This window comes from Anabrus simplex, chromosome 7, assembly GCF_040414725.1.
Source record: "Anabrus simplex isolate iqAnaSimp1 chromosome 7, ASM4041472v1, whole genome shotgun sequence".
Lineage (NCBI taxonomy): Eukaryota > Metazoa > Arthropoda > Insecta > Orthoptera > Tettigoniidae > Anabrus > Anabrus simplex.
Window position 1 is genome coordinate 296,769,070 of NC_090271.1, and position 24,408 is coordinate 296,793,477.

Sequence of the window (24,408 nt, forward strand, 5' to 3'; positions counted from 1 at the left end):
ACAACCGAAATTAATGGAAATCTACAATCCTTAATGGAAATCCATTTCTAAAACTTTTTTCTTATAACCATTATTCGACAGGAGGATTAATAAGGGAGATACCATGAACAGTCGATTTTTCAGGTTAAGTCCAGCGGACATATCCCAAAAGGTGTTGTGCGTGAAGCAGATTCCTTATCCATAGCCTATAAATAAAATAGCAACGACTGTGTGTGCCTGTACATTGACTATTTTGATGAAATTTTTTGTACAGCGATCCGTTTGAGGGGTAATAATGACCATCTGCATATATTTGGTGTAGTTTACTGAAAGTCCTAATTTAACCCCCCCTCCCCTTTCCCAAAATCCCGATTGCGGCTTAATCTGCCAGACAAGCAAGAAAATTGATATTTGGCACAATTATAAGTTTTAGCCTGTAACGGACGAAAAACTTCCAAGATCCTTAAATTTTTCACTTTTTATCCCCGAAGAATATCGAAATATGGAGGCAATTTTAATTAATGGTGCAGACCTTCGTTTCGAGGTATTTCGTGGAATAAACGGGAAGTCCTATCACATAACGGATGGCACAATCTCCGTTCAATTTGAAGTGATCATCAACCTTGATCTTACGACTGTTTGTCGTATCTGTATCCCTTATACGTTAGATTCGTCTCTATTTCTCGATTTTAAGTAAATTTGGACTTTTTACATGCACAATTCATATTTTCAATCACTTACAGGAAAGTTAGCATATAACTCTACACGAACATTGGCCCACCCAGTACCCACATGTGATCCAAATGCTATGTCACATAATTATCCGAAAAGTAATGCAATGTAAGATAATCTTACATAAATTTCACCCTATTCCAAGTTTCTGAATCTGACCCATGAATGAATGAATGAATGAATGAATGAATGAATGAATGAATGAATGAATCAATCAATCAATCAATCAATCAATCAATCAATCAATCAATCAATCAATCAATCAATCAATCAATCAATCAATCAATCAATCAATCAATCAATCAATCAATCAATCAATCAATCAATCAATCAATCAATCAATCAATCAATCAATCAATCAATCAATCAATCAATCAATCAATCAATCAATCAATCAATCAATCAATCAATCAATCAATCAATCAATCAATCAATCAATCAATCAATCAATCAATCAATCAATCAATCAATCAATCAATCAATCAATCAATCAATCAATCAATCAATCAATCAATCAATCAATCAATCAATCAATCAATCAATCAATCAATCAATCAATCAATCAATCAATCAATCAATCAATCAATCAATCAATCAATCAATCAATCAATCAATCAATCAATCAATCAATCAATCAATCAATCAATCAATCAATCAATCAATCAATCAATCAATCAATCAATCAATCAATCAATCAATCAATCAATCAATCAATCAATCAATCAATCAATCAATCAATCAATCAATCAATCAATCAATCAATCAATCAATCAATCAATCAATCAATCAATCAATCAATCAATCAATCAATCAATCAATCAATCAATCAATCAATCAATCAATCAATCAATCAATCAATCAATCAATCAATCAATCAATCAATCAATCAATCAATCAATCAATCAATCAATCAATCAATCAATCAATCAATCAATCAATCAATCAATCAATCAATCAATCAATCAATCAATCAATCAATCAATCAATCAATCAATCAATCAATCAATCAATCAATCAATCAATCAATCAATCAATCAATCAATCAATCAATCAATCAATCAATCAATCAATCAATCAATCAATCAATCAATCAATCAATCAATCAATCAATCAATCAATCAATCAATCAATCAATCAATCAATCAATCAATCAATCAATCAATCAATCAATCAATCAATCAATCAATCAATCAATCAATCAATCAATCAATCAATCAATCAATCAATCAATCAATCAATCAATCAATCAATCAATCAATCAATCAATCAATCAATCAATCAATCAATCAATCAATCAATCAATCAATCAATCAATCAATCAATCAATCAATCAATCCTGATCTGCATTTATGGCAGTCACCCAGGTAGCAGATTCCCTATCTGTTGTTTTCCTAGCCTTTTCTTAAATGATTGCAAAGAAATTGGAAATGTATTGAACATCTCCCTTGGTAAGTTATTCGAATCCCTTCACTTATAATTCCAACGATATTCTTCAGTGCACCACCTGTCACTCTCACTTCCAAACAAAACTGGCTTCAGGGAGCACAAATGACCACCCATTCCCTCAAATATGTCAAATTCTATCAATCTTTGTCATATGAACCATCACATTCAAACTGTTTCACTCTCAGGCTATGAATTCAAAGCAGAATCTTGAAGTAATTAATCGTTAAAAATGTTTGAAATGGAGTATATTTTCCAAACAGAATTGTGATCGAGATTTCAACTGTATCTTAGGAACAATTCAACAATATCGTGATCATTATTAGAGATAATAATATCCTTCAATAAAATCTGGAGAGGCTTGGATTGCCTAACCACAATATTAGTATGCAAGAGGTCTTCCTTTCCACTAAATAATTGCCTCAGGTTTAAATAATCATACATCGCACCCTGGTTTTATTTCCCACGAGTGAACACTAAAACAAACCAGGGAGTTTGTCAAGTTTGCGCGTATAACGTAGCGAGTTCAGCATTTATCTACAATTGAAACTTCTCCATCTGCGATCGAAACTAAGATTTTGGGAACTTGAGGATTATCCTCACCCTTGATCTACCGACACTGTTATGCTACTCGATAAGATGTACCAGAAATATAAATATTAAATGAGTGATGCTGTCAGGTGGAGCCTCGTTCCCTGTGCGGTCCGCCCCCACTAGATATAAGATGCATATCCAATAATGTCCCCAGCGGAGGCGATAATGAGATTCATCAACAAGCCGAGAACTCGGGTGCAGAGCTTTCCTTAGCAACTGTTAAGGTGAGCTCTGGCCCGAAGGCCGATCCGCGTTCTGACACGAGCCAGCAATGTTCTCTTCGACTGATGGTAAGTATCATGGCGTACAGTATTGTACAACTATTCCTTCGAGAGGTAATTCATTGCCTCGTGTTGCGCGTCGCATGTCTCGACGAGTTGGTGAATCTCTTCTTGTGGTTGATCGCCACGCTGAGTTGGGGGCGTGGTTGGGGCCCCCTGTGGGAGGGTGGGTGGTTGGGGCCCCCTGAAATACACCAGCTAACCATCGCGGATGGAGCTCTGGGTGTTATGTGCATCATGAAATATGAAGGTAATGTACAATGTGTAGCCTTATAAAACATGAAGATATGTCCGGAAATGTGAATGTAATGTAGAATGTGCAGCAAATAAAAAATACATTGAAGTACGTTCTTGCCTCCTTGTGTACGTATACAATAGCCATGATCATTAGGAGTAATAATATCCTTCAGTCAAAACTGGACAGGGTTGGACTACCTAATAACCACAATATAATTATCCGAGAGGTCTTCGTTCCACTAAATAAATAATTCACACATTCAACTAAGTGAAATGAAATAACTTCGAAAACCAAAGAATGACGAGATACGAGTAAATATCATAGGACCAGCCATTTAGGCCGCTAAATACTACGTCTTATGGTACAATCCTTTGTCGATATGACGTACCGTTTAGCAGAAAGTAGTTTGTAAATGAAGGTCTGCAATATTGTAAACATTCATATACTTTCGTACCGGTATGATGGTCGATATATATATATATTCATTGATGTCGATTTGTAGCGATCGAGAAAGTGTGTATCTGTTATTGTAATCAGTGCTCCCCACACCGACTTTGACTGGCAGTAGGAATGGGGTCCTTCTCCAAAGCCTGTGTATCTGGCATTAGTAAGGAGGGCCTACCATTGTAATGAATAATTCACTTCCCGATTTGACTTGCAGAAAGCAAGGGAGGATGTAATTTTGTTCAATGCTTCCCTACCCGATTGTGTTTGGTTGTAGGCCAGGGTGCCCGCCATTATAAACAAATGTACCCATCTAAAATGTGACTAGCATTAGACATAGTGGCCTGTTATTTTAATGGAAACTCACCAGCTCTGTGTGATTCGCGGTAAGCTGGCTGGCAGAAGGAAAAAGGGCCTGTCATTATAATGATAACTTCATGACTCAATTTTGACTGGTTGTAGGGATGTTGACTGCCATTGTAATAAAAGCTCCTCAACTTTTTTTCTCCCTGGAAGTAGGAATGGGGGCCTGAAATTGTAACGAAAACTTCCCAGATCGATTGTGACCGCGCAGTAGGCAATGGGGCCTGCAATTATAATGTAATCTTCCCAACTCGATTGTGAATGGCAGTAGGCAAATGAGCCTGCCGTTATCATTACAACTCCGCAACCCACACCCGTGCTATTTATCAGATAACGCTAAGGGTCATGCAATTTTAAAACAATCGTATTTACTGCACGTATAGTATTTACTTCGATATCCGTATAACATGTAGAATACCGTAGCGTAGCAATTGTACATTTGCTAGTAACTTTATAAGTATTTTAATATTAGCTATCGTGCACTTACGTTTTGTGTAGTTCAACAAATGGCTTTTTACTTCTCGACACATCACATTTCATACACTGCGTCTAGGCTAACATTTCATGTTATATGAGCATGGTTTGCTTGCTAAAATGGCGTAGAAGATCCTTCTCTACGTGAACCGACCGATGATCACAAATAATCCTACAAATTCACGATAGGTGCATCGCTTTATACAATCCCAAGTCATATCTAAGGAAGAAAACGGAACTGAACAACACAGCTAGTGAGTAACAGACAGACATGTGCTATGATTCTAGTTCACGGTCGAATCTGTCAAGGTAGTGACCTTGGGATACTCAGCAACTGTTACTCAGCTGGAAGACCTGTATATTAAGCGGTGACGTGTGGTCACTCTACAATTGGATGCACTTAGTCTCAGCGTATTTGAACACCGTACTGAGCCAGGATTTAACTTCCCAACTTCGAATCAGAAAGCCTGCGCTCTGCCATCTAGGCTACACATCCCGACAGGAGTTCTTGGGCTGAGCAAGCCACAGACTACGTTACTCTGCCCAGTAACGGTTGAAGGAAGGAAGGAAGGAAGGAAGGAAGGTTGGTTGGTTGGTTCCAGGCTTTTTCCAGCGCTATCCTCGAAATGATTTTTCGTGTTTTATCATTTCATCAGGAGCCAAATGTCTGGACGATACCTTTCTCACGATTACGACTGATCCATCTCTTTGCCTACAAACAGCCGGCCAGCTACTGGTCTCTCCAGGTGATCTCCCCTCTCGTAGCTCATCCTCCATGAGATGTATCAAGTATATCAGCTACAGAACTGATGAAATGAAATGGCGTATGGCTTTTCGTGCCGGGATGTGTCCGAAGACTTCGGCTCGCCAGGTGCAGGTATTTTGATTTGACTCCAGTAGGCAACCTGCGCGTCGTGATGAAGATGAAATGATGTTGAAGACGACACATACACCCAGTCCCCGTGCTAGGGGAATTAACCAATTATGGTTAAAATTCCCGACCCTGCCGGGAATCGAACCCGGGACCCCTATGACCATATAGCCATGGAGCCGGACTACAGAACTGATGATCTGGATGTGTCATCGGACACTCGCACGCTAAAAACACATTACTAAACAGCATAATAGCAAATATATTCATCTACGTATGCTTGTCAACGTCGACGTAAATCTGCAACAACTACGTTCTATAAATATATTCAGCAGTGTTCGAGTGTGCTCAAGTATTATGGCCTCGTGTGACCGCATTAAAGGACTCTCTCGAGACGAAAATTTCTAACTCTTCCTTTTGTTCAGAAACATTGGCTTCCAGGCTGAATAGTTAGTATAGCGATTTAAGAGGCTGGCTGATAGAGAACCGACAAAAGTCTGCGTCGTAATTGGACGTACGAAGTATGATGAGAATATTCTCTATTTCCAGCTTGTACAACTACACTAAGGTGTACGACTCTTGTACGCAGTATTACATATAGCTCATTCTCATTTTGTACAGTACACCAAGAAACTCTGTTACAAGTTTACGAATTTATTGAGCAATAGCATTTTTATACCTATTACATATCGTAATGTGCTGGTGAACAGTGAAGTTATTTGAATATTGGTGTTTCTACATAGAGTTGGTGTCAGGAAATGCACCTACCTATAAAGCAACGTAAAAAAAAAAGATGACAAAATACCTCACATCTATTCACGCCTATTACGTCTAATTATGGTGTGGTTTCTGCATAACCTTCGGCGATGACTTTTGAGGATTCAACCAAACTGCGGTAGTGTCCTTGCACGAACAAACAGACAGCTTATCATAACGCCTTAAACGTTTAATTACGGTGTGATTTCTGTATAAACTTTGCTGATGCTATCTGAGGACATAACCAGCCTCTGGTAAAGACATAAGGGAAAGAAGGTGATGGCGAACTGCCTCACTACTTATCACTCCTTATACGTCTAATTCTGGTGTGGTTTCTGCGTAATCATTATTAATGCTTTTTGACGATCCAACGAGCTTCAGCCTCTGGGAATATAGCATAGCATAGATACTTACAAGAAACACTTCGAATAGCACTCGTGTTTTCTAAACTGGTGGTAATGTGAAATACCATATTTACAAGCTGAGCTCCCCAGCGAGGTAACATTCTTGAACATTAATATGAGGCAACAAGTGTTATTATTTTACATATCTCTGTAGAAAGCTTACGATTATTATGATGCGAAATAAACTTTCAACATATTTAGGATGCAATCGTAGCAATTGCGTTACCAAAGGCATTTCTAGAAAACGTAGCTGTAAAGAAGGCTTGTAGGAAATTGTTTCATGAGTGTACGCAAGATCCTCTTCTGTCAGAGCTTCAACCGTGCAGTTTACAACATCAACACGTGACTCTAACTAAGAGACCTTCAGTAACACAGTGTCGTACATGTCAACTCGTTAAACTGTAACACGGACTTTAAAAAGAAAAGCGAGATGGCGTCGTTTACAAACAAGTATCATGGCTGTAAGCAGAGTAGAGAAGCAGACGCAGGAAAGATGAGGAAGCATAGGGTCATTAATAACGTGATTGTATGTTTACAGTTGGCTCTACGTCATTCCGACACAGGTAGGTCCCACGGTGACGATAGGATAGGGAAGGGCTACAAGTGGGAAGGAAGCGGCCGTATCCTTAATTAAGGTACAACCCCAGCATTTGCCTGGTGTGAAAATAGGAAACCACAGAATACCATCTTCAGGGTTGCCGACAGTGGGGTTCGAGCCCACCGAACTTCTTCCTATCGAGCTTAATCTTCCTGGCTACTAGTGCTGTAGACTTGTAACCCGTCTCGATGTTCACCTCCCCCTTGGTGATCCTAGTATTAATACGTTGAATGCTGCTTGCAACTTATCGTGAAAATAAACCTTAACTGAGAAGTGTAGTTTACGAAAATCTGCTTCGTAAGGCTATGCACCGTGTGACGTCACCTACCGCTACAGTTGCAGAGAAATCTGTACCTACCGTCGCTGCTGCAATGAAAGGGAAAGTGTTGGTAGGTGAAGGTAATAGAAGAGCAAGATATCAGAGAAAATCTAAGCTTATGAAAGAATCATCTCGTAGAAGTCCACCTTTTCAATACAATTTTTTATTTATTAGTAATCAAAGCCGATGTTACATAATGGAATGACGGGACATGTTTAGCTTGAATTTATTAGGCATGTTCAGCCCTGTTGTCTTAATACTAAAATTAAAATGGTTAACTAGTGCTCGGCTTAAAAATCTATATACAATGCTGTATCATCATCATCTGTTTACCCTCCAGGTTCGGTTTTTCCCTCGGACTTAGCGAGGGATCCCACCTCTACCGCCTCAAGGGCAGTGTTCTGGAGCTTCAGACTCTTGGTCGGGGGATACAACTGGGGAGTATGACCAGTACCTCGCCCAGGCGGCCTCACCTGCTATACTGAACAGGGGCCTTGTGGAGGGATGGGAAGATTGGAAGGGATAGGCAAGGAAGAGGGAAGGAAGCGGCCGTGGCCTTAAGTTAGGTACCATCCCGGCATTCGCCTGGAGGAGAAGTGGGAAACCACGGAAAACCACTTCCAGGATGGCTGAGGTGGGAATCGAACCCACCTCTACTCAGTTGACCTCCTGAGGCTGAGTGGACCCCGTTCCAGCCCTCGTACCACTTTTCAAATTTCGTGGTAGAGCCGGGAATCGAACCCGGGCCTCCGGGGGTGGCAGCTAATCACGCTAACCACTACACCACAGAGGCGGCTGTATGTTACATACCTGATGAAAAAAGAGCTTGTATACGTGCAGAAATCAATATGTTTTGTTAAACATAATATAGTTGTACCTTGAATTTTTAACTGCCCCGTGTTCGAATCCTAGCTAGTTCAATGATCTGAGGGTTAGTTCGACGTCCACTGAGCTTACGCGATTACAACTGAGGAGCTTTCTCAGAGTGAGCTAGTATCCACGGCCTAGAAAGCCAAGAATAATGGCCGAGAGAATTCGTGATGGCGACCGCATGTCACTCGTAATATGCAGGTCTTCGGGCTGAGCGGTGATCGCTTTACAAACCAAACCCCTTCGGGGCTGTTGCACCATGGGGTTTGTTTCCTGTACGCACACACGTACAGTAGTTCAAGTTCTCTTATGGTCCTTGGCTTACCAAGCGACCACTACTCAGCCTGGAGGCCTGCAGATTACAAATTATGAATGCTTTCGGTCATTATTTTGGTCTTTCTAGACCAAGGATGCTACCTCACTGTCACATAACGCCTCAGTCTTTCTCACGTAGACTTGGTCGACCACGAACCATCCGTCAGTTCTAGGTAAAAATCCCCGATCTGCCCGATAATCGAATCCAGCCTCCCCCACCCCACCCATCCACCCGATACGAAACAGGCTGGCAACAAATATTCTACCCGGAGTATTTTTGACCTCTCCTTCATGCAATTATGAATGTTGTTGTGGAAGTCTTGCAAGGTTTTTCTCTGAAACGCTGACAAAGTTCAAAATTTGCACGCTTCTCTTGAACTGTTATACATCGTTGCAGTCAAAAATAGAATATAAGCATTCACCACCTTTTCACAGTTATGATTATTGAGTAGGTGGTGGTATTTCAAACATCTTTACTTGAAATTCTTGTGGTTTTCCGACTGCGTGCAGTCTTTGAACGTTAGGACCCTACTTCATAGTTTAAAAAGACAAGCAATAATCAAATCGATTGCGCATTAGCTGGGTATGGGGATCGGTCTTCTAAGAGAATTGCTGCCAAGACTGGTGGCCTGCCGATACTGGAACGCCAGACCATATTTTCAGGCGTACTGTTGAGTCCCTCAATTAAGAAATGAAACCAGCCGGTAATCGATCGAGGAAACTTCGGAAACGCTGACATACACCACAGAACTAGTTTACGTCGTAAAATATTGTCCCCTTTTCCTACCATAAAGGTAATCTCTCGCAGACTGGCCAGTCGCTCCTAGGCGAGCTCAATTCGAACAACTCAAACTATGAAAATAACTTAAAATGACACCCTGGATGTGATTGGGAACATATATATAATATGGACGAGACAAGATCTAATAAGAGCTAGTAAATGGTGCAAGTGGAGGCATTACATCGGTATTGAGGAAAACATGTTTATTAAAACAAACAAGAAAAATGGAAGTAGACCACTCAAGTCAAAGTGTGTCAATTATTTTTTGCATGATTCAAAGGTTGTCTCAATCTTTCACAGAGCTTAGTTTCATGAAATATATATTTACGAATAAGCAATCGTACGCCGAAACACGTACTTAACATTAACAGAAAAAGCAGACACTTTAACACGTCTTAAGAGGAGATTTTGGATGCGCCCGGCTGGTTTGTTAATTCTTTCAAATTCAGATGAGTATCCACCTTTCCTGCACACTTCACATTGGAGCGGGGGTCCGTAACCTTAAAAGAAAAAATGTTTTTAATGCGATTCGGAGTGAAAATCACTAATCTAACTGTACACATAAAAATACGCTGAGTGGTAAAACATCCTACCAAAATATACACCTTAATAGCGAGTATCTGCATGGACACAAATCAGCTGTGGATCGGCACCACACTCAGTGAAAATCACATACCTACCTAGAGACCGCTGTTCAGCCCGAAGGCCTGCAGATTGCGAGGTGTCGTGTGGTCAGCACGGCGAATCATCTCGGCCGTTATTCTTGGTTTTCCAGACCGGAATGACAAAATATACATATGTCAAAGTTGAAAAATATGTTTCTATATTTTCCGTGGCCCTACAAGCAAAGGTACTCCCTCCAGCACGTCAACATCCACGCGTACCAACCACCGCTTATTTTACGTGGGCCCTCCCCATCACATTACCACAGTCTTCAGGAGTACCTCTGGCTCAACCTCAGACATTACCGACCTACGGTCGTGCAAGTATACTTGCGCCTTGCAATACGTACCTACGGCCAGTAGGCGGTAATGTTCGGTCTTTGAATGTTAGAAACTAAACGTGAAATCGTGAAAAATCGTATATATACCCTATTATGCAATCCACATCACATACGAGTGTTAAGCTATTAGCCCCATTTAAGAATTGCTGGCAGATCCAAAACAATGAACGTAAGTTCAACATTCAAGCTTGTAATTTTCTTCGCCAAGCGAACACGAGAAATAATTCATGCAGTAAAGGGTTAGGAATGAGGAACACGTTAACTTACTCATCACACAATAAATCACATGCCCTAAAGCTGTCGTATCTGATACAAATATAAATGACGTCGTCTGACTTTCGCTCTCTAAAAGCAATACAGTGATGATCACATGCAAGAACACTCGCGCTCGTGAAGTTAAAATTTAAACCAAATGACCAACTCTGCTATAATACAGTAGTTAGAAGACTGAGAAATTACCACCATAGAGATAATTCGTGTTTGAAAATCTGAAAGTTATTGAAATATCTTATACGTTCAACTCAAGAAAATCGTGTTAGTAATAATAATAATGTCAAATTTAAAGAAATTTGATTCTAATATTCAGGAAATACGAAACTGCGATCGACGAAATTGTGAACCAATCACAAATTCACACCAGTAATGAAAACGAGCTCTTGATGCTACAAAGAACACTCATATTTACATTCAAATAATCATGAAGATGACCTCAACAAAGCTCGTGGATCCAGGCTCCACCAATACCCACATTCCCACCCACATTTCATGCAAAAATGTCAGAAAACGTGACAGCATGTACCGGTACTCGTATAGTTTGAAATCCCATAATATAATGAATATAGCCCTTCCAGACTTTAATTTATATCCCTTTTATATTTACATTTAAGGCTCGAGACGTTCATTGCTTCTCATGCATCAAAACAGACAAATTATGAAACATGGCTAAAAGCAAGAGCCTGACTTATAATAAATTACTTTAACCTCTCAGCTATAGAATCACGGTAAAAGAAAAGGCAAGCTGTGATCTCATGCAATCGGTACACATGTAATTTACAGTTATTTACATTTAAATACACAAGATTCCCCACCCTGTAATAATTAAGAGGGGAATTCCTCAACGCAGTATTATTGGACCTTTATGTTTTCTTATATATATAAATGATATGAGTAAAGGAGTGGAATCGGAGGTAAGGCTTTTTGCGGATGATGTTATTCTCTATAGAGTGATAAATAAGTTACAAGATTGTGAGCAACTGCAACGTGACCTCGAAAATGTTGTGAGATGGACAGCAGGCAATGGTATGTTGATAAACGGGGCTAAAAGTCAGGTTGTCAGTTTCACAAATAGGAAAAGTCCTCTCAGTTTTAATTACTGCGTTGATGGGGTGAAAGTTCCTTTTGGGGATCATTGTAAGTATCTAGGTGTTAATATAAGGAAAGATCTTCATTGGGGTAATCACATAAATGAGATTGTAAATAAAGTGTACAGATGTCTGCACATGGTTATGAGGGTGTTTAGGGGTTGTAGTAAGGATGTAAAGGAGAGTGCATATAAGTCTCTGGTAAGGCCCCAACTAGAGTATGGTTCCAGTGTATGGGACCCTCACCAGGATTACCTGATTCAAGAACTGGAAAAAATCCAAAGAAAAGCAGCTCGATTTGTTCTGGGTGATTTCCGACAAAAGAGTAGCGTTACAAAAATGTTGCAATGTTTGGGTTGGGAAGAATTGAGAGAAAGAAGAAGAGCTGCTCGACTAAGTCGTATGTTCCGAGCTGTAAGCGGAGAGATGGCGTGGAATGACATTAGTAGACGAATAAGTTTGAATGGCGTTTATAAAAGTAGGAAAGATCACAATATGAAGATAAAGTTGGAATTCAAGAGGACAAACTGGGGCAAATATTCATTTATAGGAAGGGGAGTTAGGGATTGGAATAACTTACCAAGGGAGATGTTCAATAAATTTCCAATTTCTTTGAAATCATATCAGAAAAGGCTAGGAAAGCAACAGATAGGGAATCTGCCACCTGGGCGACTGCCCTAAATGCAGATCAGTATTGATTGATTGATTGATTGATTGATTGATTGATTGATTGATTGATTGATTGATTTTACTGAGATAGGACGTGGTCCTCCCAACCAACAGCTAACCTACTGAAATTACAAAATAAACCCTAAATTATGCACTTAGCTACATTAAAACTTGTGCACAATTAAATTATGACATTACAAATCTAGTACTCATTCTTAGTCGATTCCGCCGCCCATCCGTTTAGCGGGGAGCCATTCTCACTGTGATGTCTTCATACTGCAACTCGTAGAGTCCGTGAATCTCTATCCTGGTGCAGAAATCACGTTCCCGATGTCTTGCTGCTTCTGTTGGTTTGGAGCCTGACTACAACAATCCGTTCATTCATGGTATTAAAACGGGGTCAATGCAACCTGCCAGTTATTATCTACCGTACAACTGTCGATCGAAGCTTCCCCGTGACCGTGAAAACCAGTTCTCATTTAGCCGCGCGACGACTCACTGCGTATTAAACACTCTAACTATGCCAATTTTCCCTTCCAATCCGTACTTCACCCGTACTATGTCACAACTCTATATGTGATCACAATACACAATGCTGGACTAGAAACTGTGCTATCAGGTGTTCGCGTACCATGAAAATGTGCTTTACTCCACCCAGGTATAAACTTGAAATAGGCAGGCAACTATACGTGTAAATATTCATATGGAATTGTTATTTCCTCTTAAATTTTGCAGACACTAGATGTTGAATTTATCAGAGTTCACTTCCACCCAGAAATGTTAGTGCGTAATGATCAAGTTGTTATCTCGGCATTATTTTTACAGGCTCCCCATGCGTACGAAATTTTCTTAGCTCGCTTCTAATGACGAATAACTAAGTAAAATATGAGCATATTGAGCTAGTGTTAAAATGTCCGAATTGACTTATAATACATGACTTCTCTAACCTCGCACATGCAGTAAGTGCACGCTTCTTCTCACAACTTGACTATTTCGTAGAATCATGCCGAAATGACAGTTAACCCACTCGCTGGTCACTTTTATTATTTCGCCTCCACAGCCGTTGGCCTGCGCACGTTCAGAGCACATCTCTCGTTTTAGCCAGTGTCTTGCCAATATTGAAATGATGCTACCTCCACCAAACCAAACCCCATGGCACTTAACGCCCTTGAAAGCGCCTTGGCCTGCCAAGTGGCTAATGCTCAGCCCGAAGGCCTGCAGATTACGAGGGGTCGTGTGGTCAGCATCCTCTCGGCCGTTGTTCTGGGCTTTCGAGACCGGGACCACTATCTCAACCGGCAGATAGCTCCTCAATTCTAATCACGTAGGCTGACTGGACCTCAAACCAGCCCTCAGGTCAAGAGAAAAGTCCCTTTCCTGGCGGGGAATCGAATCTGGGGCCTCCAGGCGAGAGGCAGGCACGCTTCCCCTACACAACGGAGCCACCTCTCCATTGGTTCGAATCAATGCATCACCTACATTTACTTTAAATTCATGTCATATGACATTCTAGCCTCGTGTCGGGTTTCCGAAATATGGTCCGTTGATCTCCACCATTATCTTCCATCATTTCTTTGTTCTGAAGCATGCACATAAAGGTAGTGCGTGCGTCAGGTAGCGACCCTTCTTCCTTAATTTCGCTTACAGACAATAAACCATTGGTGCCAAACTTTCTGTTGAATTGTGAAACATATGCCCTGGTCACTCCATGTTACCGAGACTTAATAAAATGAATGTTCACTGTACTCTCAATAAATAATAGTACAGCAATTAAATGAGCTATTTAATAAGGGATCAATATATCTAGTCATATCAAAAAATGCCCTTGGTAAAAGAAGATACACTTATTGCTATTTTGAAATGAGTGGAACATGGACAACAGTTGTTATTTACAATACATTTGATGTTAAGTCATGAATTTAATGTAGCTCGAAAAATCCTTTTCTCACCATTGTGACATGCAAATATTGACACTATAGTGCATTATAAAACGCTGCTAATTTCAAGATCAATGTGTAATAATAAACTTACTGTACTGTTTCAGGATACTCAGCAAAACACATTGGTACCAGACACTCAGCAATGTCGGCGGCTTCTCTACCATCAAATGTGTGGACTGTGAATAGTGAGTGAGCTCTCAACCAAAGTGTTTAGGCGGAAACACACGGCCGTCATGTTTGGTGAATTCGCGCCTAGCGTCACTCATTGGTCTAGTCAGTGATGTGCTGCCACCATTTTCCACTAAACGCAATCTGACAAAAGTAAGGAGCCTTTTCTTATGGCTTGTCACGTGCGATGACATCAGTGTAATGTTGCATAAGACGACTGCCTTCCTCGTGCAGGTCGCAAATTTCCGCTGCCGCAGAACATTGGCCAACACAAGTATTTACACAACAAACAAAATATTCTGAAGAACTCAGAGTCGAACACATGAAAATCTACGTATTTTCAAGAAACTACAGACGTGATCAAAAGAACTAACAACCGGGTGATGAAGTAAGAGGGCATTTAAAAGTCGTGCGCGAGAAACAAGGTAAAATAATTATTCTCACGGGTTGTGAGGGTCTTGCAACATGCAACGACTAACTCATTTAAATGGCGTGTAACTTCTTTAAGCCATAACGTACTGTTATTGCAAGTGCACTCCAATCAAATATTGTGCTTACAATACAGGCCGAAAATGCAGTCCTCAGGTGCATCACACTGCTACCCTGTAACACGTCCCTCACGGCCAGAGTCATCCCATTATAGTTCACTCCACGACACCACTAAAACTAAGAATTCGACACTCACGCTACGGTGTATTCCGTGTAAACACCCTTCCGAATAACTAATTCCTGACTGTCCTGTGACTGACTCAGGACTAACAAGTATTCCCAGTGACGGTCTTTTTTGGGCCAGCGGAGGATTCTTTCCCAAGTATCCCGCAGTTGCTGCTTCCAGATCATTTTTGGCACCTCTTCATTGTTGGTCTGCTTCCTGAATCTTCAGAGGCTCTCGACCAACTTCCATATCTCGTTCAGGGCAATTAGGACAACCTCCAGATTTACGAATAATAATAATAATAATAATAATAATAATAATAATAATAATAATAATAATAATAATAATAATAAGATCCGACTCATTGGCGGAATGGTCAGCGTTGAAGCCTTCGGTTCAGAGGGCCCCGGGTTCGATTCCCGGGCGGGTCGGAGATTTTAATCGCTTCTGATTAATTATTCTGTTCGGGGACTTGGTATTTGTGTTTGTCCCAATAATTTCCTCTTCATAATCAAACAACGCACTACACTATCAACGACTAGAGAAACACTCAATAGCGATTGCGTCCCTCCACGTAGAGTTGGCGTCAGGAAGAGCATGCGGATGTAAAACAGGGCCAAAGCCACCTGTGTGACACAGCTTGCACCCGCGACCACACAGATGTGGGAAGAGCGGTATAATAATGATGATAATAACAATAATAATTACATGTCCCTAACTGAAGTGTACATTTAATTTGATTCAGTTCGATTAAAACTGCTCACATTTCAGTTTGTTCAGTTCCGTTTTTCTCTACTAGAAGGCGGGGAATCGGGTGTATATTGGATGAGTTATTAGTGGAAGAAACGGGATTTGTATGCGATATCAAGTTTCCCTCACCAGTTCCATTCAACTATCCATCCAAAATTATTCATTTGCATTATCCAGAAAGGTGTGACAGCCTCGCTAACCGGCACAGCCTCGTACTTCATTGGAATTTTGTGCCTCATTACCCGACCAGCAATTTGCCCTGGACCTGCTGAAGTATATTGTTAATACTACATATTAAACAAAAGAGTAGCTTCTGTTTTGTACATGGATCGTCACAGTTTTACGTGTTTTGTCCAAACATGTCTTCTCTCTTCTTTGTTCTTATATCATGCAAGTAGTTGCAATGTCCCTTCTCAAGCTCTATATACATGAGAGACGAACGGACATGTCCATTCAGTTTCCTCCAGGAAATTGTGAACTTTACTTTAACTTTTCCCTCGTAAAATGGTACAAACAGCGAAACTTTTGTCATCAGAAACCTATGAATCTGACCACGTTTGTGACCTGCACGACAAAGCCTGATAGGAGGACAGTCTTTGTGTGAGGGTTACCGCATCGTTATTCAATACTAAAAAAGTTGGTTGTGAACTCATGCAGTGTGATGGCAGTGTGTTTCTGCCTTATTCTCCTGTGAGAAATTCTTAAATTCGGGTTTCTCTCACAAGATTGACCGTGTCACAACAAGAGAAAAACTAATTTCGGTGTAGAAACACTCAATGCCCCAAACTTCTATTCAGTGTTGTTCCCAACTTACAAGTGAAACTAGCCTTCATTATACCATACAATGTACTGTGTAAGTGTGTGAGCTGCAAGAAAGAATGTCCTGGATACAGACATCTAAGGAGAAGAAGTAGGAGAGGATGACAATATTACGATGGAGGAAGCCCGAAGTGAAACGTGAGACGTTGTGTGTAAATATAGTGTGAATAATATTTTATGTTTTATATGTGAAATTTTTAAAAATATATTTATTGTTCACTCTCTGTCCTGAGTACCTCAGTATTATGTTTCAGTTTTAATTTAACAGTCTTCCATACTTCTTTCAGCTGAATCTGGACTAGCCTGACTTAGGGGGTGGAAAATCAACTTTCTTCCTCAGGCATTCACATTTTAGAGGGTTCTTTCTTATTTAATCTGCTCTTTATTTTTGAGAATCTCTCTGTATACAATGTCTAATTCTGCGTGTTTTTCACAGTGATATTGAGAAAACGGGAAGGTTTCAACAACAGAAATTGGTACCAGTTATTGATTGCTGTACCTAATTTGCAAGAAAAATCCAATGAACCGCTCACGACCACGACTTTTGCACTTTAAAAAAATACGTTTCCATCAGCGAAGCTATTGCCTCATCGCCATGATGACGCTGGTCCTCTGCTATATCTATTGGTATGCTGCAAACTGCGCCAGGCTTCTGTTGCTTTCCGGAGATACATTAAGGAAACGATAAGGTTTGATAACTTAAACTGGTACACGATATGGGTTACAGGAACAATGCAATGAAGGCCATACCGGGCTAGTTGGCCGTGCGGTTAGGGGCTCGCAGCTGTGGGATTGCATCCGAGAGATAGTGGGCTCGAGCCCCACTCTCGGCAGCCCTGAAGATATTTTTCCGTGGTTTCCCATTTTCAGACCTATCTGTATCGGTGCGACGTAAAACAAATTGAAAAATTAAAATATAATGACCATCATAATTGTACCGATAATTGAACTGTTCAGGGTAAAGAAGGTGGTGTTATACAAATTATAGTCAGCAGAGTGCATGGCAAAAGCTTGGATTAAATTCCATACCTCTTCGCAGTGCTCATGTGGAGTGAGGTCATATGACACTGTAGATCAGGGCCTCGCAAACGCGCAAACGTGCAAATCGAGGCGCAAAGACTCCGTGCACTGTGCATAGTTCCGACTCGATTCGACTCAACTCGGCTTGACACGGATGGTGTAGTGCGCTGAGAGCGACGAAGCGTTCGGTAAAAGTAAACTCGTGTCCTCATCCCGAGGTGGTGCAGCTCTTTTCAGGCACACCCCCTTTGGAGGTGAGCTGCATTTACCATTTCAACCACATACCAGCCCTCCTGCCATTATTAAATTTCTGGCAGTACCAGGAATCGAACCCGGGCCCCGAAGACGGCAGCTAACAACACTAACCGTTACGCTACGGAGGCGGACAAAGCGTTCGGTGATAGACGGTTCGTTTATCAGTAAGATAGACAAGCGCAGGACAACAACATAATAATGGAGCAACCTGTTTTGAAGAAAGCAAAGACTTCCGAAAGTCCATTTCAATCGAACTGGGAACTTTCGTATTTCTTTGTCAGTCGTGACGATAAAGCCAAATGCTTAATTCATGGGACAATAATTATGTGATAAGTTCATCACAAAGATCTATTTTCCAATACAAAAGCTTTGATCAAATTCTACGAGTATTTGTTGAAGCAAGATCTTCCTAAGCTGCATCGAGAAGCTGCTTAAGATTATTTCTATCTTTGGTTCCACATGCATATTTGAAAGGCATTTTTTCCTGCTTTGACTTGTACGATAACTAGATTGGGTACGAGTAGGCCTATTTCTGATTGTAATTTAAAGAAGGCTCTCAAATTGCTGTCAGCCGGTCCCTTGTTCCAGGCTTAACTGTCTGCTCAAACCAAAATGAAAGAAGAGTGTTTTAACACCGGTAACATTGTTCCATACAACAGTGTCACCGCTCACCGCACATAAACATTTCGCAGTGAGGGGAGAATCAGCGGGGAAGGTGGAGAAGGCGAAGACAGCCCGAACGGGTGAGATTGGTGTAGGGGAAGTGGAGTGAGGGTTTGCACTCTGGTCAACCTAGTGAAGTCGTCTCCTGGACCTTGCGCCCGTGCACTGCACGGCGCATGCACACTGAGAGGCCCTGCTGTAGATAGTGATATACTACGAAGGTCGATTAAATATAAACAGAATTTTTGTTCCTGAACATCAGCTGTTGGTAGGACTGTCCCTGCGCGTCTGATATGTTTAGGCAGGACCCTTAAGAGTGGGAAGAGTGTACTGTTAGATATATCTCGCCGTTTCGTCACTAACGCTCACGATGTCGGAGCAAGAGATCCACCCCTCCACTGCGCAACGCATAATTATAAAATTTCTTGCTCGTGAAGGAGTTACAGTGGCGGAAATTTGCCTGCACAGTTCGGTGATCAAACATTGTCAAGGACGCGTGTGTTTGTCTGGTATTAAATGTTCAAGGAAGGGCGACAACGTATTTTTTAGTAAAATGTGTGTGTATATATATATACACTTCATTCTGAGTTTATGTGTATCTATGAGCACGAGATAGAGCAACCTACCGGGTGGCCATGGTCGCTAACGCTTCAAGTCTAGGCCTATATGGTCTGACACCGTGGTAAGCCGGTTCGAGTCCCGTTGGTTGAAAACATATTACCATCTATTACCATCATAATGTTCGCTAGCAGGGTAAGGAAGTGGTGTTGTACAAATTCTAATCACCAGAATGCGTGGCAAATTCTTGGATTACATTCCACACCTCTCCGCAGTGCTCATGTGGAGTGAGGGCAGATGACGCTATAGATAATGATTCTTTTGGACAGCTGCATGTAGTTTTCTGAAGAGTACGCATATCCATAGACGTCTAAGTAAAACTGCGATCTACAGCTGCATTCGATATGGTTTGTAAGGAAACACTATAATACCTATAATACCATTCGAATGCCGTTTAAAATTTGGAAAGTGTAAATATTATTCATAAGATATATTAATAGTCCATTTAGTATTTCCAGTTACTTTATAGATAGCAGTTCCGACTGTCGAAGACAGGCTTGTCCGCCTCTGTGGTGTAGTTGTTACTGTGATTAGCTGCCACCCCCGGAGGCCAGGGTTCGAATCCCGGCTCTCCCACGAAATTTCAAAAATGGTACGAGGGCAGGAACGGGGTCCACTCAGCCTCGGGAGGTCGGCTGAGTAGAGGGGAGGTTCGAATCACACCTCAGCAATCCTCGAAGTGTTTTTCCGTAGTTTCTCACTTCTCCTACAGGCAATTGCCGGGATGGTACCAAACTTAAGGCCACGGCTACCACCTTCCCTCTTCCTTTTCTATCTCTTCCAATCTCCCCCGCCCCCAAACAAGGCCCCTATTCAGCATTCTATGTGAGGCTGCCTGGCCGAGGTACTGGTCATCCTCCCCAGTCGTATCCCCCGAACCAAAGTCTCCGGCTCCAGGACACTGCCTTGAGGCGGTAGAGGTTGTATCCGTCGCTGATTCCGAGGAAGAAACCAACCCTGGAGGCTAAATAGATTAAGAAAGGAAGAAGACTATAAAGGACTGTTTTATCCGATGTTACGTACGACATGATGGTCTGCAGGTAGAAATTATGGTACTCTGCATATTCAGAGTAACAAGTGTTCGAAATGTTGATCACTTTACAATCTTCAGTTAACCTTTTACCATCACGGAGCACGTGGCATACATTTAAATTCGACCTTTCTTTCTTTCTTTCTTTCTTTCTTTCTTTCTTTCTTTCTTAATCTGCTTACCCTCGACGGTCGGTTTTTTCTCTCGGACTCATGCGAGGGAATCAACCTCTACCGCCTCAAGGACAGTGTCCTGGAGCTTCAGACCCTGGGTCGGGGGATACAACTGGGGAGAATTACCAGTACCTCGCCCAGGCGGCCTCAACTGCTATGCTGAACAGGGGCCTTGAGGGAGGATGGGAAGAATGGACGGGATAGACAAGGAAGAGGGAAGGAAGCGGCCGTGACCTTAAGTTAGGTACCACCCCGGCATTTGCCTCGAGGAGAAGTGGGAAACCACGGAAAACCACTTCCAGGATGGCTGAGGTGGGAATCTAATCCACCTCTACTCAGTTGACCTCCCGAGGGTGAGTGGACCCCGTTCCAGCCCTCGTACCACTTTTGAAATTTCGTGGCAGAACCGGGGATCGAACCCGAAGGGGAGAGTCTTACTGACCATAAGGAGAAATTTCAAGTTATTTGGTGTTCGTAAAACTGCATTATAAGGATCTTTAGGTTATACGCGTCATTTGGGTTGCCTGTCTCCGAAAAAACAAGGTGCTATTAATCACCCGGTATATTTCTGCCTAAAAACATTACATTAGCAGCCTTTCCGCATTGTCGCCAGGACCTCATATTTTTTACCGCATATGAACCAGTGATTGCTTGTGCTTGCCTTCGCGCCGTGCATATGGACTTCCAAAGTGAAATCGATCTATCCATACAATATAATTTGTATTTTCTGTCGCATCGGTACATATAGATGTAATAGCGGCGGTGGGATAGGAAAGGGCTAGGAATGGGAAGGAAACGGCCGTGGTTTTAATTAAGGTACAGCCCCAATATTTGCCTTGCGATGAAATCGTAAACCGCGGAAAACAATCTTCAGAGCTTCTGACGGTGGAATTTGAACCCTCTGCCTCCCAAATGCAAGGTGTGAGCTACGTGACCTAAACCACGCAGCCATTCGCTTGGTCAACCTAACAATAGCTGCTATAATGCAACCTCGCTTAGAACCTCTGCCCATGTAACCTATGCCGGACGAAACAAGCACTTTTAAATTTCACTGGGAGAGACATTTCTCAGTTTTTCTATTGTGAGAGGGTTACTTCTGTATACTTTGACTCTTTAATATCAAGTTATAAGCTGTGAATCGGAAGGAGAGTTTGGCTACAAACCTGTACTAATTTGGAGCTCCATGTCACTGGATGTACCTCTTCCGTCAGCAGCAAAAAAAATGATGTTCTCTTTACTTCTCAAAACTCCTTCCATTACTCCTCTTAAGCCAACTTGCATATGCTTTCCGGTCATGGGCATGGTGCTGTATTTCTCGTTGTGTGTTTCCTCATCTAGACTTAAGTATCACCGACATTCCTCCAAATGCGGCTTTGAGCGTCCTCTTCCTTCTTTTCCCTACGGTCGTGCCTATCCAACTGTCCTCGGTTTCCTTCGGAAAGCTACACGAAATATGACGGAGAAGTCATATGAGTAACATCTAGTTGAAAATCGTGGGTCCATGTTTCCAGGGTGGTAGTACCCTGTTCAAGGACACTCGCCTGTATTACTTCAGTCAGAGAGAAGCTGAAACGAACTTCAGACCGGTGGATGTTACGGAGGAGGGAATTCTTCTATTTAAGGTAAGTATACCAGATTCTGCTGCGTTGTGGAATGAAGAAGGAAGTTGAGGGAGGAATTCGCGACAGTTCGTAAGTCGGTAAGTCCATGAAGCGTCCTCTCGAACTAGCTAACTCGGTAAGGCTAATATAATTAGGGACAAAACGTGACGACGTCGCCTCACAACACTACTCTCCAGGGGAAGCCCGGTGTCTACTAGGGCCTTATAGGATTGACTACGTCTACTGTAACCGAAGTTGCCAAATAGTCTACTGCACTAGTCACGAAGAAAGGGTAAAGACTAAAGAGAGTGGTTTGGCAACCTCTCCACACCAAACACGGTTCCCTTAGAATTCGTTAACTCAGCAGAGTGCATGGTGTGATTGACTGCTGACTTCCAGGAACTGAAGCTGTTATGTCTTGTCCCTAAGTATAACTTACTTGGACTAGATTTGTTGTTAAGTGATATAACTAGTTATGAGTTTGTTTTGCATTAGTATTTTAAATCTTTATTTACCGCATTATTGAACAGAAATATGGAAGACCAAGTGGAAAAGAGCAAGCCACACGCAAGTACAGGGTCTTTCACTCAAGGTGGGGCCGGCCAGTCGGCTGGCGCAGCGCAGCGGGTAGATGGGCGAGCTGAAAGTCAGACGAGCCCATGGAAAATCGCTGAGTTTGGGGCTGAGAGAGCGCCAGGTTTAATCGCATGTTACAAGCATGCATAATAACTCATAATCAAAGTAAAATAATTTTTCACCTTGTCACAGAATATTGTGAAAATGTCTTCCAACTGCATCTACAGAACCATTCTGTTCATGTTCAGAATATGCTGATTTAATGACAATTATGATAATTATGTGAGACCACAAAGAAACGACACTGGGTGGCATTTTATTGTGCAACATTATCTGACATTGCGCGCTTTCCAGAAAAATTTGGCGTCAGAAGCGAGGGGAAGTTTCCCAAGATGCTTATAGAAATTTATTATCCCAAGCAAACCTCTTGAAGATAGCGTGGGACGCGAGCAACTCCTTGAAAAGCCGCGTGGGGATTTATATTGGAGGGAAACGAATTTATTAAATATCTCTGACCACAAGACGAATAGAAAGCAGTGAATGTCAAAATTGCATTTGGCATATTTTTCTGAACATTTTGATATGACACATGACACTAATGGTATGCATAATTAGGAATGTATAATTACGCGGCATACCGTGGGAGAATGATCATCTTCGCGGGCACGCTCACGAGGGTCCGCCCATGTCGAGCTCCGTAGCGTGGGTGCGCAATCGCTAATATATACGACCGCCGAGAGCGCGAGCATCATTTACTGGGTGTATCACTGTCATGAAGGTGTCTGCCACGGAGCGACGCAGCGAAGGGAAGGCTACCTTTGTCTACAAGCAACGCATTCAGAGTCCACCTTGTACTTGGGACTTGTAAGTAATATAGATAAGAACGTTATACATCAAATAGTGACCTGATTTTCTGTGAAAATATTTCCCTGATAGCAAACCCCGTCGTAAAGTCGCATAGCAAAATCTGATGCTAATATTGTTCTGAACTTACGTTATATCCTAGTGTAGGCTCAGAAGAGGCTTGCAATGTTAATGCGGTCAGTATAAATAGCGGTTTTAAGTAAAGTAAATACTTACTGAGAATGTTGTGATTGTATTGAAAAGAAAGTGCTAAAACCGAGTCCTGATATTACGAGATTAAAAGAAAGGCCAGTGGAGAGAGCCAGGCCTCGAAGTGCGAACATGTTGTAATATGGCTTTCCTTACATTTTCCCTTACATCACGTGTCAACTGGACGCTGCTCACCCATTACGTTGAGGCAGTAATTTGGAGCAGCGCTGCAAAACATCCTTCACGGCATCGAGGTGCGAACGTGGACCATCAGCATCATCCGGTCAGCACGACGACCACATCAAGGAGGCGGGAAGCAAGTTATCAGAACGAGTTGAAGTTGACCATCACAGCAGACCAGGATGTCACCAGTCATCAAACTACAATAGCTGTCACCTGTCCACAATGTTAATATGATGGCTTAAGTTAACCACGTCCATAGGGGTACTGTTCAGTATGATATCACACGACACAGGTCGGAGCTTTCTATTTTTTAGCATGCAACACCTCGCAGAATGATAGGTCTGTCATAGATAAATTTGGCCTTCCGCCAATATGAAAATACTTAGGTTTCTGAGGGCACAAGTGTAAA

General features: G+C 41.7%; 1 protein-coding gene across 1 annotated transcript in view; it reads left to right on the top strand.

Moving 5' to 3' along the window:
• The window catches only part of LOC136877820 (synaptogenesis protein syg-1), a 493,171-nt gene extending 478,461 nt beyond the window's left edge, over positions 1 to 14,710 (top strand). The window contains exon 11 of the mRNA XM_068228753.1: positions 14,540 to 14,710. Coding sequence (XP_068084854.1) covers positions 14,540 to 14,628 — 89 coding nt within the window. The 3' untranslated portion in view covers positions 14,629 to 14,710. The remainder of the gene's footprint in view (positions 1 to 14,539) is intronic.
• Positions 14,711 to 24,408: the final 9,698 nt, after the last annotated feature.